Here is a 17,485-nt window from a genome sequence, read left to right as displayed (position 1 = left end):
AATTCGCACAAACGGAAATAGTCCGAAATAATGAGGCGCTATAATGATAAACGCTTAAAACAAAAAATAAAGAAATACATAAGGGATGAAATAAATACAAAACAAGACCTTATCTTGTTAAGTATGATACGAGGAATATGAAAAAAAATATGAGAAAAAATGTCCCCCACTATAAAATTAATTAATTAATTAATTAAAAATATTATAAAAAAAACCATTTTTTCATTAAAACAAATCCTAAAATAAAAGATAAGTGTAAAATGTACGTGATGATAATATACAAAATTAAAAGGAAATGTATCAGGGTCAAATGAAAATAAAAAGAATGAGATATTTTGTCACAAGAATGATGAGCGTAGTGGTATGGCGAAGCACTTTCGACGGGAGTGTTGTTTCTGGATGCGGACCACAATGCAATGCATGCGTATTCAACGTATTGGCTTACAAATTGTGCTAATTATTCACTTTTACGCTGAAAATGTTCTCGTTTTCTCACATAGATGCATAAAGGGGACAATATTTGAAATTGTATGTAAGTTTGAAGACAATCCATATCCTAAACTGATAGGGTTACCCCCCTTTAAGGTTTGATCCACAGCAACACACTTTGAACAAATATAGCTGTCCAGCTTACAAAATAGTATAGTTTGCTGTTTTTCATACCCTGGACCACATCCTATACCACCAACAATTTGGTAGCACTTATATAGAGTGAATTTGTGATGCGATCAAGCTATGAGTCTGATGTCGATCAAAATCAAAATTCAGTTTCATTACACGAGTCATTCTCAGAGCAGCTTTATTTTGTTGAAAGTACCTCATCATAATTAGACTTATGGGGTTCCAGTGATATGGTTAATGCAACTTATTATTGGCTATATCTCTAAATCAATATTTCCGACATCCGACTCATTTTGTTTGATCACATCACATTTTTGCATACATTAATACTACGGCAAATATGAACACTCTCCTACGTAATAAAAATCATCACTAGAACATATGGAGGAAATATTGCACTCAATTGGAAGTATACATTTCATATTATCACAGCTTTGTATAGATCGGAAAAATATTTGACAATAGATAATTCATTTGTTTCCATGCATGTATACACTTACCAGGTGGGGGCTTCTTACTTATTCTATTACCATCACACTACCCTCTCAACATGATGTGACTTTTGCTTTCTCTTTCCACCTTTCTTCTCCACAACCACCTCTCGATCTGAACCATCTTCTGCACTCAACAGATTCTCTCTTGACCCGCTCCTTTTAGTTCTTCCCCGCCTTGGAGTATTATCATCTTGAGAAACTACATCTTCAAGATGTCGTTCTGCAGATGGTGTCTTTTTCTTTCTAGTTCTTTGTCTTGGTGTATCATCATTCCCACTATCCACTATCATTTCCCTGCTATCTTGAGATTTGCTTCTCTTTTTCTTAGATGGCTGCAGTGGAGTGCCCTCATCATTGTCTGCGACACCAAAGGTTGGCGCTAACTTGCGAGAACCACTAGAGCTTCTTGCACGATGGGACCTAGTTTGACTCCTTGGGGTATCACCATCCTCATCATCGTCCATTTGATCAAAAGTTGGTGCTAACTTGCGAGCACTGCTACTTGCAGTTCTTGTACGGGACCTAGTTTGGCTCCTTGGGGTATCACCGTCTGTGTTGTTGGCAAGATCTATGGCTAGTTGTTGGCCAAGAGGTTTTTTCTTCTTTTTCTTTGTTCTGAAAAATGGCAAAGGTAAACACTTCAATGTCATAAGTATTATAGATGTTTTGAATGCAATAGAGAGAGGTGGCTGTACATCTGGCCTTATGTATAACTCATCTACTGTAGGTTAGTAAACCAATTTTAAAAGTCAGTTTACTTGCGATGAAGTGCTTCTTAATGTTATTATAGTGTACCACAGTACTGGATTGAAAAAATTTCACTCTGAAGAAGATAACCCAAAGATTCAAGGATCCCATAAACCAATTTTAGCCATATTTGAAAATTGGACACTGCAATTTTTGCCAGGTTTGCCACAATATTCAAAATCTCAATGGTTTAAAAATATACTCGTAGATCTAAGGAGCAAGGTAGATTAAGATTGTATAGTATTTTAAAAGGTTTAGGGGCCTAAACATAAGACGTTAGATTGTAGTGTTTGTAATAGGCTTTGTTTTTCATCCAGTGGCATATTATTTCTCAGCGTTGAGTAAGATTATAGCAGGGTTCCCACACCTTGAAGCCTTTAAAATTCAAGGACTTTTCAAGGACTTTCAAGGTCCAAAAGCATGATTTTCAAGGACTTACCACAATACAAAAAGCTGCGTATTAACGAAAGTGACAGCTCCTCTCCACTCCCTAAATTTTGTCAAAATTATACTTTAGGTAAAATTCCAATTTTCAAGGACTTTCAAGGACCTTGTGCAAATTTCCAGGACTTTCAAGGCCTTGAAAAGTTGTTTTCAAATTCAAGGACTTTCAGGGACCGCGGGAACCCTGTTATAGAAATGACCACCCATATGTCTCACCCTTTAGATGCTGGTGTGTCTGCTTCACTGTCATCTGTAGCTGATATCACTTTGTACTCCCCTGCCTTGGTTACAATAGCTGTCATCTAACAAGTCAACAAAAATGAGAGGGGGTTTGGTTTACAACATTTTAAACTTAGTTGCAGAATTGCAGAATAAAAAAATGGGACTAGGATTTAGTCCTGGATTTAAATATAATTTTGTTGATTTATTTGGATCTGGAACAATTGTGACCCATCATATCAAACTAACTACATGTAGTTGTCGGCTGACTTCACTTGCAACACCACAGATGAATTCATCTCTTCATCTCCCTACACAGACAAATTCATCTCTTATTGTTCTCTCAAGTATAAAAACACAACGTCTTGGTTATAACTTGTGCATTTTCTGTAATTTAAAAAAAACCCATTTGTGTCGGTCGGTGACCAATAGGCCTACATTTAAGCTTAGTGCCGGTCGGAAAGACTGTGTGCCGGATATCCCCGACCGGCGCAGACTGGCGTGACTAGAGCACTGTGTGGTGGTAGTCGTGGTGGTGTTGTATTTATAGTGGCAGCCCGCTAATGCTGCCATCACCACCACCATTACATAGCAGCAACATTCACTACTTAAAACAGCCATGGGTATTGACATAGTAGGTTCCAAGTAGATGGGTATTGACATGTCTATTTACCGTTTTCTTTTTGCTCTTTCTCTTTGCCTTTGTTCTAGGTGTAGCAAAATCAATATCATCAAAACCTGTACCTTCATCAACATATTCAGGCTCTACTGCAACACGGGGTTTTTCTGAAAAAATAAAAGAGAAATGTAAATAAGGCTATTGTCACTTATCAAATATTAACAGAAGTTCATGAAAAATTTAACCTGTTAGAAACCAATTTATATACATTTAAGGTTAATTTTTGCCTGAAATTGTGTGATTTTCTATGAATCTTATCCAAATATCATTTTAAAAACTTCTAAATTTGATGTTTTTGTAGCAAAGTTCACTGAAATAGGGTTAAATGTTTTTCCACTCAAGCTCCCAAGTTGCCCAAATTAATTGTTTTGAACTCAAGCTCAGAAGTTGCCCAAAAGAGTAATGCTTTTGAACTCAAGCTCAGAAGTTGCCCAAAAGAGTAATGTTTTTGACCTCAAGATCAGAAGTTGCCCAAAAGAGTAATGTTTTTGAACTCAAGCTCAGAAGTTGCCCAAAAGAGTAATGTTTTTGAAGTCAAGCTCAGAAGTTGCCCAAAAGAGTAATGTTTTTGACCTCAAGATCAGAAGTTGCCCAAAAGAGTAATGTTTTTGAACTCAAGCTCAGAAGTTGCCCAAAAGAGTAATGTTTTTGAAGTCAAGCTCAGAAGTTGCCCAAAAGAGTAATGTTTTTGAACTCAAGCTCAGAAGTTGCCCAAAAGAGTAATGTTTTTGAGGTCAAGCTCAGAGGTTGCCCAAAAGAGTAATGTTTTTGAAGTCAAGCTCAGAAGTTGCCCAAAAGAGTAATGTTTTTGAACTCAAGCTCAGAAGTTGCCCAAAAGAGTAATGTTTTTGAACTCAAGCTCAGAAGTTGCCAAAAAGTTACAAAGTCACAGTGGTAATTTTTCAAATCTGAAAAGTCGCCTAATTGGATTTCAAAATCAACATTTTTTTGTAACCTTAGTGTGAGATCAACAAAAAGAGGTCATCAACTCACCTTCCTCGTTAGGATTAGTGATGTAATTTGCCGGAAAATATCCCTGTTGACCATCCTGCAGCTGACCCATCCACCAGTTCTCATTATCCTGATGTAGGACGTAGATGACATCACCAGCTCGCAGATTCAACTCGTCTGACCTCTGAGCCGTGTAGTCGTACAGAGCGAGGACCTGTAGGTAATCCTCTGCCTTCTCTTTGGTAGGTGCTGCGTTGAAAGTGAAAGTAGCACTTCCTGCTATACTCTGTTGGAACAGAACAAAATGACTATTGAATGGGTAAATTGTTACAAAATATATATCCTAATAGTATGCTCAAGATGCTACTGTAGAGGACAACTACATGTAAAAGAGCTACACACAGGACTATCATGGGTCTCTGCATGGAGAATGTCATGCCTGTGTCACATGTACGAATATTACTACCCAAAAACACAGATCATGATTAAATTAATCCTCACACAACTTTTAATTATGCTAACATATAGGCCTATAGGTTGATGCATAAAAATTCCTCTTTTAAATAGGCTTAAAATAAGATATAGGCCTATATATAACAAACTCTTTCTATATGTACATAGCTATCATTTTGGAACATGATAATTTTACCTCATTTGTTCACCGATGTTTGCTTTAAGTTGTAAAGATGAGTACAACATTAAAGCATGCACACATTAATCCCTCATGTCACATGTAATGACATACACAAATTAACACAATGGCGATTCACAGACCACTAGATCCCTCGCCCATCATGGTCACAGAGAGGTTGTGATGGAAATACAAGGCGGTTCTCAAACGACTGTTACATGTTGCTGTAATGTTAAATGTTTTCTATGATTCAGCTCCAGCTGGATTAATCCAGTACACTGCCTCCAGCTGGATTAACCAGGACAATTTTTTAATATAACAATTTAACCATATTTGACCCTTGACTTATGACCCACCTCTGAGCTCAAGCACTGCCTACTTGAGGTACATCTTTACTGTGACGATGGACACCCATACTTGCTTAGATTTAATAAAAAATAAATTGAGTTACCAGGTGCATAAATGGAGGGACGTAAAGACGGACGCACCAACGGAAGCCTAGATTTCTATAGCCCACTTTACCAAATTTTGAAGGACAAATTACAGGCGTGTATACATAATTTCAGCATACGGGGGGCACAAATTTCTTGGTGAGCTAAGAAAGGATCATGAAACATGTAAATATAACATATTGAAGCTTAAATGGTCGAATATGGTTTAAAGTGGAACGAATTCGCACGAAGCGGGCCTAAATTTGCTTTTGTTAAAGCTGAAATGGTCAAATATGAGATTAATTTTGTCAAAATCACAGGCACACAGGCATTTCTCTTCTCTTTTTCTCTAATTTCTCTTCTCTTTTTTTTTATATCCGGGGCCGTGTGCCTGTCTAAAAAGGCCTGTATACAATACTGAATTATAAATGGAGGAAGAAAATAGCAAAACGTGGGCTGCTGAAAGAGGAAACTTATGCACCTGTGCCATCTTCTTCTATTAAACATCCTCATTAAAATCTGAATATTGTAGCTATTACTTACAGTATTAAGAGAAATATTGGGCATTGCTCCTCTGGGATAGAATGGTTTAGATGTCCAGCCTGTACAATAAAGACAATTTTATTTAAAAGTTATAGTATATCAGTTCATTGTCAGTAATAATTCAAACACCTCTGCCCACCAAGATGCGCATATATTGTAAGAACATATGGTGAATGTATCCCTGATATTGTTTGTTTTTTAGAAAAAAATTATGAACCAACCCCCCTCCCCCTCATTATGAAAGACATGACTTTAGATTTAAAATGTCTTCCATTGAGGGTGTATGGATCTCAACAAATGTTTATGTAAGCAGGACCTTAAAAGATGAGCAATTGATTTGTCACAAGAATAAGCACCTAAAGATATGTATGCACTGTGGTACATGACATACACCATGCTCTGGTCACCACCTCCCCTTTTATGCTCTCATGCTTAACATATTGCAAGATTTCTGCAAAAGTTTTCCATTACAAAAGGGGCTCTATTTGTGAGACTACGGAAATTTAATCAAAAAGAGGGGTCTTCCTGTGAACAATTTTGAGTCAAAATATAAACGTTGACAATTTTTATATAAAATTTTTAAAAAGTCACAAAAATTTGTAAGAAAAATAATGAAATTTTGGGAATTGCAGTGAAAAAACAAACAAAATATGGGGTTATTGGGTGAGAAGGAAGTTCAGTATAACATCCACAGGGGTCATTAGGTGAGAGTAAGTTGAGTGGGATCAATGCACATCCCTGTCACACATTTTTAGTAGGTACTACCCAGATCAAAACCTGATTAATTTGTTATGCATTTACCTGTAGCACCACCCATGGTGCCTCCAAGTCCTTTTTGTGGAGTTTGCTTTAAAGTAGATTGCAGGAATGGACTCTGTAATATATAGGACAAAACAACAGTAACAAGTAACATAAATTTAACCTAGAAATTCATGGGTTGCGTAGGAGGCACAAAGTAATCATAGAACAAGTTAGCTTTAAATTGTTTGATAGTATCTAAATGTCAGATATGTCAGTAATAAACCATGCTAAATCCTAATTAGATATCATGATCTCTTCATCATTTTCTTACAGAAGAGAAGATTTTCTGAATAATAGCCTCATCCTAATGGCATAGTTCAATAACCTCAATTAAAGAATCATAGAGCAAAATTTGACCTCAAGTTGCTGAGTATGAGTTTTCATACCCAAATTTTCGAAGGTCATTCAATGAATGTACAAATGTATTGGGGTTTTAAAAAGAAATGTGCCCCTGATAGATGAGCATGTTGTAGATCCTAGTGTATATGGTTAACTTTTTGTTGTCACTCAAAATAAACAAAGCCATCATAATAGTATCACAGCAGCAGCAACACTTACTTTTTGTGACATTTATATGAAAATGCAACTAATAATTCTTGATGGAGTTTAAACATTTTGAAGTTAGATTTGAGGGCAAAATTAATTACTTCAAAGTGTTAGGGGCCTGAGCTTTCAATCATAATAGGATATTTGCTTTGATAAAGATCAGACCCCTACAAGACTTTGAAATTTTACTAAACATTTATTTTGATAAGAAGTTTCCAACAGCTCGCTTTTTAACTAAATTAATTATCGTAATAACTTTAATTTCACAATATTGTACATAAACAAATTGGCTTAGATCAGATTACATAAGTCACATACATAATAACTAAAACAGCAACTACTGCCCCACATACCATGCCAGGCCGCTCAGCCTGTGATAATGAAGGTATACCAGCTCCACTAGGGGGTTTGGTGGGTGTCTGGAACTACAGGGAAACAAGGCAGGAACCAGCAAGCAACAGGTTAACACAGGGTTAAAAACATACAAGCAATAAATATGCAGTACTATATCATACATGCAGCTCATGCAATGGGCTATACAGGGTGTCCCATAAAAATGACCGGGCAAATGAATTTGGACTAAGTCGAGAAATAGATATCAGAATACGAAATTCTAAACATCAGCGTGGAGATCATCTTATTCTGCATCTTATACACCAATTTTACTGGAATCGATTGACCAATTGCGAAGAAATGAGCGATTACATAACACATGCGTCAATTCACTTCATTCCAAATTTGAAAGAAAGATCATTCAACACATTGCGCACTAGTGGTTAACTGTCAATAGGCTTCATATTTTGTTCTGTAAAATCTTTTCTGTTCTTTTTAAACAATCTGTTTCTTGCAGAACATTTAATTAGGTTTTGTTCAAATTAGAAAACCTGCATGATATTGAAAATGAAATTTTTCGTTAATGTTGATATAAATGCTGCATAAAGAATTATTGCATAAAGAATTCCAGCAGGCTTAAAAGAAATTCTCACACACATTACTGTTTTTGGAATATTTCCAAGAAATTGTAATGCAAAGTTCAAATCTTTTAAAACTTCAATATTAATGTTGCATGGTATCACAAATCACACGTAAAGCTGTAAGCACTTGATCATTGTCATTCTTAGCTCAAATGGTCTTTGGAAAGTTTAAATATAATATATTTGCATAAACTAAAGAATTGAAGCTGGAAAGCTTCCAATTGCAGAAATCAAAGTTTCTTGGACAAACTGTTATTCATCTGCAGTGAAAGCATGAATAACATAACACCGTCAGATTATAAATAGATAATGTGGACTAAATTTAATGAGATACACAAACTTTAGAAAGCGGTGAGCGAGTATGAAAAAAGCGTCTATTGATCAAACTGGGAATGAACTGCATTGATGCACACATTATGTAATCGTTTTTATTTCTTCGCAACCAGTCAGCCGAATCAAATAAAATTTTTGTATGTGATGCACAACAAAATAGGCTATGCGTTACATTTTAAATTTTTGATTTTGATGTCTACATCTCGACTTACGTTCACTTTTATTCACTCCGTAATTTTTTGTGGGACACCCTGTATATTCCACTTGAAATCCACTCCCAACTGTGGAAGATTTAGCTAAAGGTCTTCCACAGATGGAGTATAGGTTTCAAATAGAATAGACAATTGGGTAACTTGCATTTGAAATACTCACTCCAGTTGTGGAAGAGATATGTAAGCTATGCACAGAGGGAGTATAGGTTTTAAAATAAATAACCTAAGCCCAGAGATGCCACTTGGTGTCATTAAAATTTCCTGAAAAACATGGACAAATCCTGAAAATGCACTTTTCCCTATCCTTTTGCACAGAAAGGGTACAGCAAAAATTTCATGAAATTTGAAAATTTCCTGAAAAGTGTCATCTCTGTAAGCCAATTCCATTTGATAAACTCTATCTGCAAAATACTCATCTTAAATCTTCCACAGAAGTAATGACATTTCAAATGTTTTCCAGTACTAATTCTATTTGGATATACAAATAAGAAGCACACTAAGAGATAAACCTGTTAAGTTACATGCAGTTACTGAAATAAGGCAATGGAACCAAATTATTACAATATATTATATATATTATGGTCCACAAATGGTCTCAAAAGCATGTTTACTTCTTTACAATTGGCGCTAGATCGGCGGTTAATTTCTGGATGATTTCAAAAACTTTTTGATACCCCCTCGTAGTTGGATCCTTTGATCGACCGTCAATGCTTGGTCGATCCTTATTATTTATAAAATCAATAAATTGACATGTTGTTTATAGATATGAATCTATGCTGTAATGATATTGACCAATACAAATTTACCAGTAATTAGTTGATAGTTCATTAATTACAAGCACCAAAGCAGCATTGACGACCAATCCAAAGATCAAACAAATCTGGTTCTGGCGCCTAAGTAAAGCAGATTTATTTTGCAGTTAAAATTTATTGTTATTATAGTAGAACCTAATTTGCAATGATTATCAGAAAGTGTTATATGCGCACACACCACACACACACACAGTCATCCCCACATCATCTCTACATGTAACCACCGGTATCAGAAACTTATGGGTATGCTCACACAGTCATCCCCATACACACATCCCTCACATGTAACTACCAGTATAAGAGGACATATAAAACACAAAGAGTTTGTAATATATCTAACCCTAGACACACACATTCAAAATTTTTATCATTACGGCATTTTACAACTAGAAACACTGTATAGGAACCATGGACGTCCATCGTTTATATTGTACAGAGATTTCACATACGTGTGTCCTTGTTTACTAGCGTTTACAAACACACATCCCCTACCTGTAACCTAGGTCCTCATTCTGTATATGATTATAATCCTATCTAACTGAGGATGCACACACCAGTTTTTAATCGACACACCAAGGATCTACCCCCCCACACCAGACCAATTACTCTTCACACATGGCCAGTCTTGTAGTCCCTCCATGTAGACACGATTGAAATGCATTTTTATGTTATTTGTGATGTCCTGGTTATATCCATGCAACCAAGAACGTCCACGGTTGGAGGTGTGTCCTTATTTACAATGTGTGTATTTCATATCGTTATGAACACGGCAGAGTGCCGAATACGCAAAATTGCTGTTCTGAGTAAACGGCGTTTGAAAATATTGGTACTATTCCATTGATCCTTCTAAAAATTTAGAACATTCGTGAGCACTCGTTTGAAATGTATATTATAGAAGTGAATGTACACGCATTATTTACAATACTTGCATGTTCTCAAGCAATCGATATATCACTCAAAACGCGTTTTAACAGCTATTCGGCTTTATGCAGTAGCCAAAATGTCTCTACTACTGCGCAGAGAGAGGTCGAATACACAAAACTACGTGTAAACCATAGCATGCATTCTTGATTTGGGACTTTTGTGTATAAATTACTGGTTGTCTTAAGTCTATGTAGACTTAACTTGCTATAAAAGTTATAAATGGTCATCCCTGTAATATTTAGCAAAAACTCGAGGATTTTAAAGCAGAAATAAATATATTGGCCTATATTTTGCGTATAATTTTCCAGGATTTTCCAATTTCATGGGGGCGCACTCACATTATTAAACCACAGCAATATCATGTGGGGAATGTTTGTACTTATTTTGGTATCACTGGATAGAAGATACCTACAGCTATACGTTGGTATCAAATATATCAGTATAGGACATGTAATATAGAAAATTCGGGGTTTCCCGCTATACAATACTATAGATTAACCTGATTTGTACAGCTAAGTATACGATTAGTCTCTCTGCGAATTCATTTATCGCACTTAGGCGCGATTCGTCCAAATCAAAATTTCAATAACTACGTCGAGGAGTAAGATTTACCATTAATTTTTGGTGGAAATAAAAGACAACCTGAAACATAATCATAAGCATACAAAAAGTCAATTTACTCAAAATTCTCGATTCGTCACTCTGCCGAATTCATAACGATATGTAGGTCCTCATTTGCAGGTATTTAGAAATGCACCCCCACACACAAAACACTCACACACACTAAAGCACCCCCCCTGCTGTGTCATAAACCTTATGGAATCGGGGGTGGCACTCCACCACACACACAAAACACTCACACACACAAAAGCACCCTACCTGCTGTGTCATAAACCGTGTGGAATCAAAAGTGGACCCCCATGTACTCATGGTTGGTTGCATAGGGGTGGTACCCCCGGGTGTCAGGGTGTAGCCCCCAGGTGTAAGGGTATTCCTTTGATTCCGTTGAGGAGTTTGCGGTGTGGTCTAAGAGAAAGGATGAAAGATAGCATATCACCATGAACACCAGGGATAAATTAGTTAATTGGGTAATAAATCTTTGTTAGTAGTAAAAGAGCATGTCAAAATAGGAGGGTCAGAAAGAAATATGCTTCAAATATAAGTATGACTACAATGAGTTATAGCTATAGAGCTCTTTTTGTAAGATTTTGACTACTTGCTTATTCTATATGTAGTTTGACAGTTTTATAATCATGATATTTAAAGTAAAACAGACATTCCAAATTATGATTTTTGTAATCCCATGATTCCAAAGTGTTCACACTACCAAAAGGGAGTATTTTAAGTTTTGACAATTTTAAGTGCCAACAGACCTGAAACTCACCATTTGTGAAAAGAGGAAAATGCTTTTTAAAAGAGAAGGAAAATAGTGCAAAATCATGCTATAAAAGAACTCAAATTGGGCTGAAAATAACAAATAATACGTAATTTTCAGGAATAAAAGAAGAGGAAATCAGCTAAAACATGAAAAAGAGGAAAAGTCTCAGGTCTGTACCTAACATGAATCAGGTTGTATGAGTTTGCATGCCTATATATGGTCGAATCCAACCAAACGTGTCCACGGGCCAAAAATAAAAGTCCGAAATAAAAATGTCTCCACAATTTTTTCCTTTTGCCCATTGATTGATGACATATTGGCCTTATAGGAACCAAAAGTGCCATTACTAATCTTGAAAAATAAATCCAGGACGTGTGATAGTAAATGTGATGTCAAAACCCAATGTTACCTACGAATACCACTAGTATGCTTTCACTATCGCAATACTAATCAACCTAAAACAAATGGAATATTCCCATTAACGCTTTTTTCGTGTAATGTAGACCACATGGTGTCAGGAAAATGCTAGCTCAACCAGAAAATATTTGTTTTTATTTTTATAACGCGATCAATATGATCTTAGTCAATTTATGCTAGTTTATTTTTGAAAATGAAGTTTAGGTCAGTTTCTGTATTTTATTTATCAAATGAGTATGAATCAATTTACACATTGTATAAGAACGAGTAGGATATATGTTTTCAAGAATATTAGGAATTATACGCATACACATAACGCTTTATACAATGAAAAGGTGAAGAAACCCGGTATTCGTAGGTAACATGAGCGATTTAACAATATCTATATTGAGTTTAGAGGTTTAAATTTTGCTATTATGGTAATGAATTAATAAAATGGTAGTTTTAGATCTCTTTCAGATGGTGCGTCCAAATGAATAAATGCTATTATCTTAGATCAAAAAAAATTGTGATGCTTTTAGCAAGATTTTGACTACTTCATTTTGATATACAAGTAGTTAATCAGCAATGTTACATAATAATAATTGTTGAATGAATCCGTATGTGGGTAATAATAGTGTCCTGGGGTACCGCTTAAAGTTTTTGACAATTAATTTCCATTGGTAGGGACACTTCATTACACATGTCATGTATTATGCTGTATTCGTAAGTAACATTTCAGTATTTGTAGGTAAGAATTAGACTTTTGGTGGATATCGCAATCAAAACTTCATTTTATAAAGCACTTTGAATGTATTATTTTCTTTATGTGCGTTTATTGATACTTAAGACCCTATCATGTATTAATAATGTCGGTTCACATCGGTTGAAAGAGGATTGAAGTAAGAAACAAAGGCACTAAAGTGACTTTAATTTGCTAATTGCACACAAATCGCTTAAAACCGTTATTGCAGACTTGTGAAGTCCATCTTGGAGTCAGTTACGTCTTGTGGCCTTTTGTTTGAGGGCAACTACAATTAGCTTTATACCAGGGTCCATCACTGTGTTGTCTAGATCATGAGACAATGAGAACAGTCGTTTTTTCCATAGTATTCGTAGGTAACCTTAGCGAAAAGCGTCAAAAGTTACCTTCGAATAAATCAATTTGGACACAAATTACTCAGAAACCAGAAGGTGGGTAAACATTTAAAATGAAGCACACATGACAGTTGACAAATCCAAGTATTTATCCCCTTCTAATCTTCTTTGAATCTGATTTTTCTTTCAAATGAGCAGACCGTCGTCTATTTCGGTACATATTTTTCAACAATTAAGCCGTATTCAGTTTTGCATGGTGGGCATGTATGTGAATTCGCAACTTTCATTGACATATGATTTGATAGCAAACATACAGGCCTTCGTTATGTACCAAAATGGGCATTGGCATGAATGGCGGTGTTTCACAATACTGTCATGATGTCAACTTGTATTCGTAGGTAACATTCGGTTACCTAAATTTACCTAAGACTACTTGCTTTTATTGTTAACATCTCAGAAATATTTAAGCGCAGGCTATTGAAACTTGGTAGAAATAAAGAGTGTATTAGCCTGCACCTATTGCTTAACTATTGTTTACTATTCTCTCAGTTTGTGGAAATGACACAGCTTTTAACATGTATTCGGAGGTAATGCATATTTTTTACCAAACCTACCTTTGTGCCATTTAGTATTTCTGGCAGCTAAACACAATAATAAAGATGTCTGAATGCAATGCATTTCAGTATTGGACATATCAAAGCTTGTATCAATTGCGCATTTATAAGTGATTTCCATTTTTTAAAGATATATCTAGTGCTATGAAAAATTGTATTCGTAGGTAATGTAAAAAAATACCACTCAAAAAATTACCACAAAAAATTCATAATTATGTACAAATATGTGAAAAATTGAACAGGCAATCTCTGAATACACTCCTTTCAGGAAATCAATTTAGATTCAGTCCAATGACTTCTCTTCATAACTGATTTAGATGTTTTAAAAAATACTTTAAGAAATATTTTGAAAAAATGGGTAAAAATAGCATGTTTTGGGGTATCTGTGTCTAAGTTTTTCACAGAAGGGGGTCTTATTATATATGGCGCGAAGCGTATGATCAAGGCGAATAAACACAATACAAAAACGAATGCCAATTGATCAATACTTTTAAGTTATGGCCCTGAACATGCCGTGTACACTTTTCGTTGGATTCGACCATATATGTGACATGGTCTGAAATTCATAACTACTACCTTATTTATTGTGCTGGCTGTATATGATAAGCATCTACCAATGTCACACCATGTTGATTTCATGCAAGCTATGCAAGATGGTAATTTCCATGCAGGTTAAATGGTAAACATGCAATTTGAAATGAAGCACAGCAGGCAACAGTTTTTAAGTGCATGTGATGATATAAACATGCTTATTGAATGTGTAATATATGAACTTAAAATTACCAAAGAACTGTTTTCGTTGTGATTAATGCTGCTTTGTGTCACATTAAACTTTGTGTGTTTGCTTTGTTTCCAATTCCAGTTTGGTAATGACATATACACCAATCCGAGAAGCGTTTACTGTATTTGGCCCTCTATCGACGGAAACACAGATGTACCAGAGCGGGAGATTTAATTCGTAAGTCAATACTCATGATTGTGTATGAATATCACTGTTGTGTACAATTCCGGTTACAATTCTGTATAGCACACAATAAATAATGGGTGGAACCCCCGACCTCGGGACACCGCAGTTTTACATCGGGGACACCGCAGTAATGGCGAAGTCGGATAGGTGTATAGGGTCCACAACATATGTTCCCCAACACTTTTTGAAATAAATTTTGTTCTGCTTTTCACAAACGTCTGAAATTAAATTCCTTCTGCATATATCACTTCGGACAATATTTGATTGAAAAGTATCCCATGGAAATTAGCATAAATTAGCATAATTTAGTAATTAAATTAGATAAGATTACATCATCTTCCACATCACATAAATTTTGTTTACACTTTGGAGTAAATTTGGTATGTACCATGCTCTTTTGTTTCACCAAAATCTCAAATTTGGATGTCACAAAATTTTAGAAATATTAATTCTTTGTCGATTTAAAACACTAGTTATGCACAAAAGTAGAAATTATTTCCTACATAATCATATTGCATAAGTGTAAATGATAAGTGATATGATTGACATGCAAAGTAATCTGCTAGAAATTGGCTGACCCCATGGGCACTACTGCCTTTCTTACAGAGCTCCTGATTGGTTCATTACATGAAAGAATCATCTGAGTAACCAATCAAAATAAAGCTTTTAGATCTCTAAACAGTTTTGAGCTTAAGGGGGTTCTACACCCCTGTCCAACTTTGTGCCTATTTTTGCATTTTTCTCAAAAATTATAGCGCATTGGTGACAATTAAGATAAGTATTGCTCTAAAAATTCAGCAACTCAAGGCAAGTAGTTATTGATTTATTGATCAAATACTGGTTTCCCCTCATTTTTGACTGCAACTCCACAACTGCTGTCTGTGCCGAAATAAAATTTCCAGTGCAGTAGTTGTAGTCCTTGCCCCTATAATATACATATCTTAGTTGTCACCAATGTGCTATAATTTTTGAGAAAAATGCAAAAATAGGCACAAAATTGGACAGGGGTGTAGAACCCCTTAATCCACTTAAGTCCTATTGAAAATTCTTACAGTATGTCTGATTGGCTCAATTCATGATACACCCCTCTTTGTAACCAATCAATATAGTTCTTAAGAGGCCAATAATTCAGCCAGTAGTGCCTTTGGGGTTAAGAATGGTAAGATACTGCTAAGAAAGATGCTTCCCAATAGCAGAAAACAAAATCTGTAATTAGTTGTCATGAACACAAGATATTCTTCAGAGTAATTCTTTTGCAAAAACATCCTCATTGTTTAAGTTTGGGCTTCAACTTCAAGATTTATAAACAAGGTATACTTGATGCATATCATGTGTTCACTTTGAAATGTGACAAAATCTGATTGACCAAACCAAAGGCAGCAATATTAGAACCAAGCAAAAATAAGGGAACAAAGAACAACACAATACAGAAGAAAATTGGCATCATTAAGGTGGTATCTATGCAACCCAGTATGCTTGAGCTCACACACATAAATTTCATGAACTTTGCGAGTGCAGTTGATTTCGCAAAATTTTATTGTGCAGGAATATTTTTCTTCCCACAGACTTCTAATGAAATGTACAAATTTGTGAAACTTTCATGTCGCAGAAACCTGTATTCTCGCCAAAACACACAATTTTAATGCTGCAAAATATACTTTACAGTAAGGCTTAGTTACAGGGCAAGTTGACAATGACCTAAATGTCACAATTGCCTCCATCGGCCTGGTTAGATCAGATTGCGTCACACATATAGCATGCAATATATGTCAGTCTATGTCAAGGGTTCTCAATAAGTGGCCCTTAAGCTTTGAAATGAGTTTGGACCTCTATGGCCCATAAGCAAATATAATTGAAAACCCCTGGTCTATGTTATGATAGAAATGCTATAATAGTAATGCTATAATAGAAATGCTATAATAACACTATGATATCTATATAGCAATAATGGCATGCATGTAAATACCTGTACTGGATTTGTAAATGCCTGTTGAGGAAAAATAGCATTTTTAAATTTTAAAATCAGTTTTCACTGGTAATGCTTTAACACTGAAATAAAAACTATCATGCTAAGGGCCCATAGCTATTTACCAGTGCGTAGCCTTCCCCAGCCAAGCTGTAGCTTACTGCAGCCACTGAATGAGGGATTTCCCAACAAACCTGGGGAAGGCTGTAGGCTAGTATTTAGGTAAGGGCCCTAACTAGGACACACAAATAAGATCTGAGTATTCATAAATTAAAAAAATTATCTGAAAACATGTTCAGTGTCATTGATCTACAAACTTAATTTTTTCCTTGATTGATGGCTCAGACCATCTTAAGTTTCCAATGATTTCAACGTTGATACCGATATAGATCCTTGACAGTGCTTCAAAATAATGGGCTATTTCAATTGAAATCCATACTCCACCTATAGAAGACATGACCTTAATCTTCCACACATGGAGTGTGAATTTAAAATGGAGTTACCATAATGGTTAACTCAATTAGAAATCTACACCCTCTGTGTGCAAGATTAAGGTTATGTACCCTCCATGGATTTCAATTGGAATAGACCAATATTCAAGATCATTCCATATCTCTCACTAAATTTTAGAGATACAAAATTCTAATTTCAAACCAAGCAAACTGTTTTATGAAAAACAGACACAAAAATCAAACCATGAACAT

The 17,485-nt window shown here is 35.5% G+C and overlaps 1 protein-coding gene across 1 annotated transcript in view; it reads right to left on the bottom strand.

The window, feature by feature from the left end:
- Positions 1-436: 436 nt before the first annotated feature.
- Positions 437-17,485, bottom strand: part of LOC140166590 (jouberin-like) — a 54,229-nt gene continuing 37,180 nt past the window's right edge. The window contains exons 23-31 of the mRNA XM_072190085.1: positions 16,782-16,802; positions 11,242-11,388; positions 7,461-7,532; positions 6,562-6,634; positions 5,761-5,819; positions 4,198-4,441; positions 3,199-3,311; positions 2,523-2,608; positions 437-1,730 (exon numbers count right to left, since the gene is read on the bottom strand). Coding sequence (XP_072046186.1) covers positions 1,154-1,730; positions 2,523-2,608; positions 3,199-3,311; positions 4,198-4,441; positions 5,761-5,819; positions 6,562-6,634; positions 7,461-7,532; positions 11,242-11,388; positions 16,782-16,802 — 1,392 coding nt within the window. The 3' untranslated portion in view covers positions 437-1,153. The remainder of the gene's footprint in view (positions 1,731-2,522; positions 2,609-3,198; positions 3,312-4,197; positions 4,442-5,760; positions 5,820-6,561; positions 6,635-7,460; positions 7,533-11,241; positions 11,389-16,781; positions 16,803-17,485) is intronic.

Source organism: Amphiura filiformis, chromosome 12 (genome assembly GCF_039555335.1).
Source record: "Amphiura filiformis chromosome 12, Afil_fr2py, whole genome shotgun sequence".
Taxonomy (NCBI): domain Eukaryota; kingdom Metazoa; phylum Echinodermata; class Ophiuroidea; order Amphilepidida; family Amphiuridae; genus Amphiura; species Amphiura filiformis.
The sequence above is the reverse complement of the archived record's forward strand: the minus strand, read 5'-3'. Positions and strand labels throughout refer to the sequence as shown.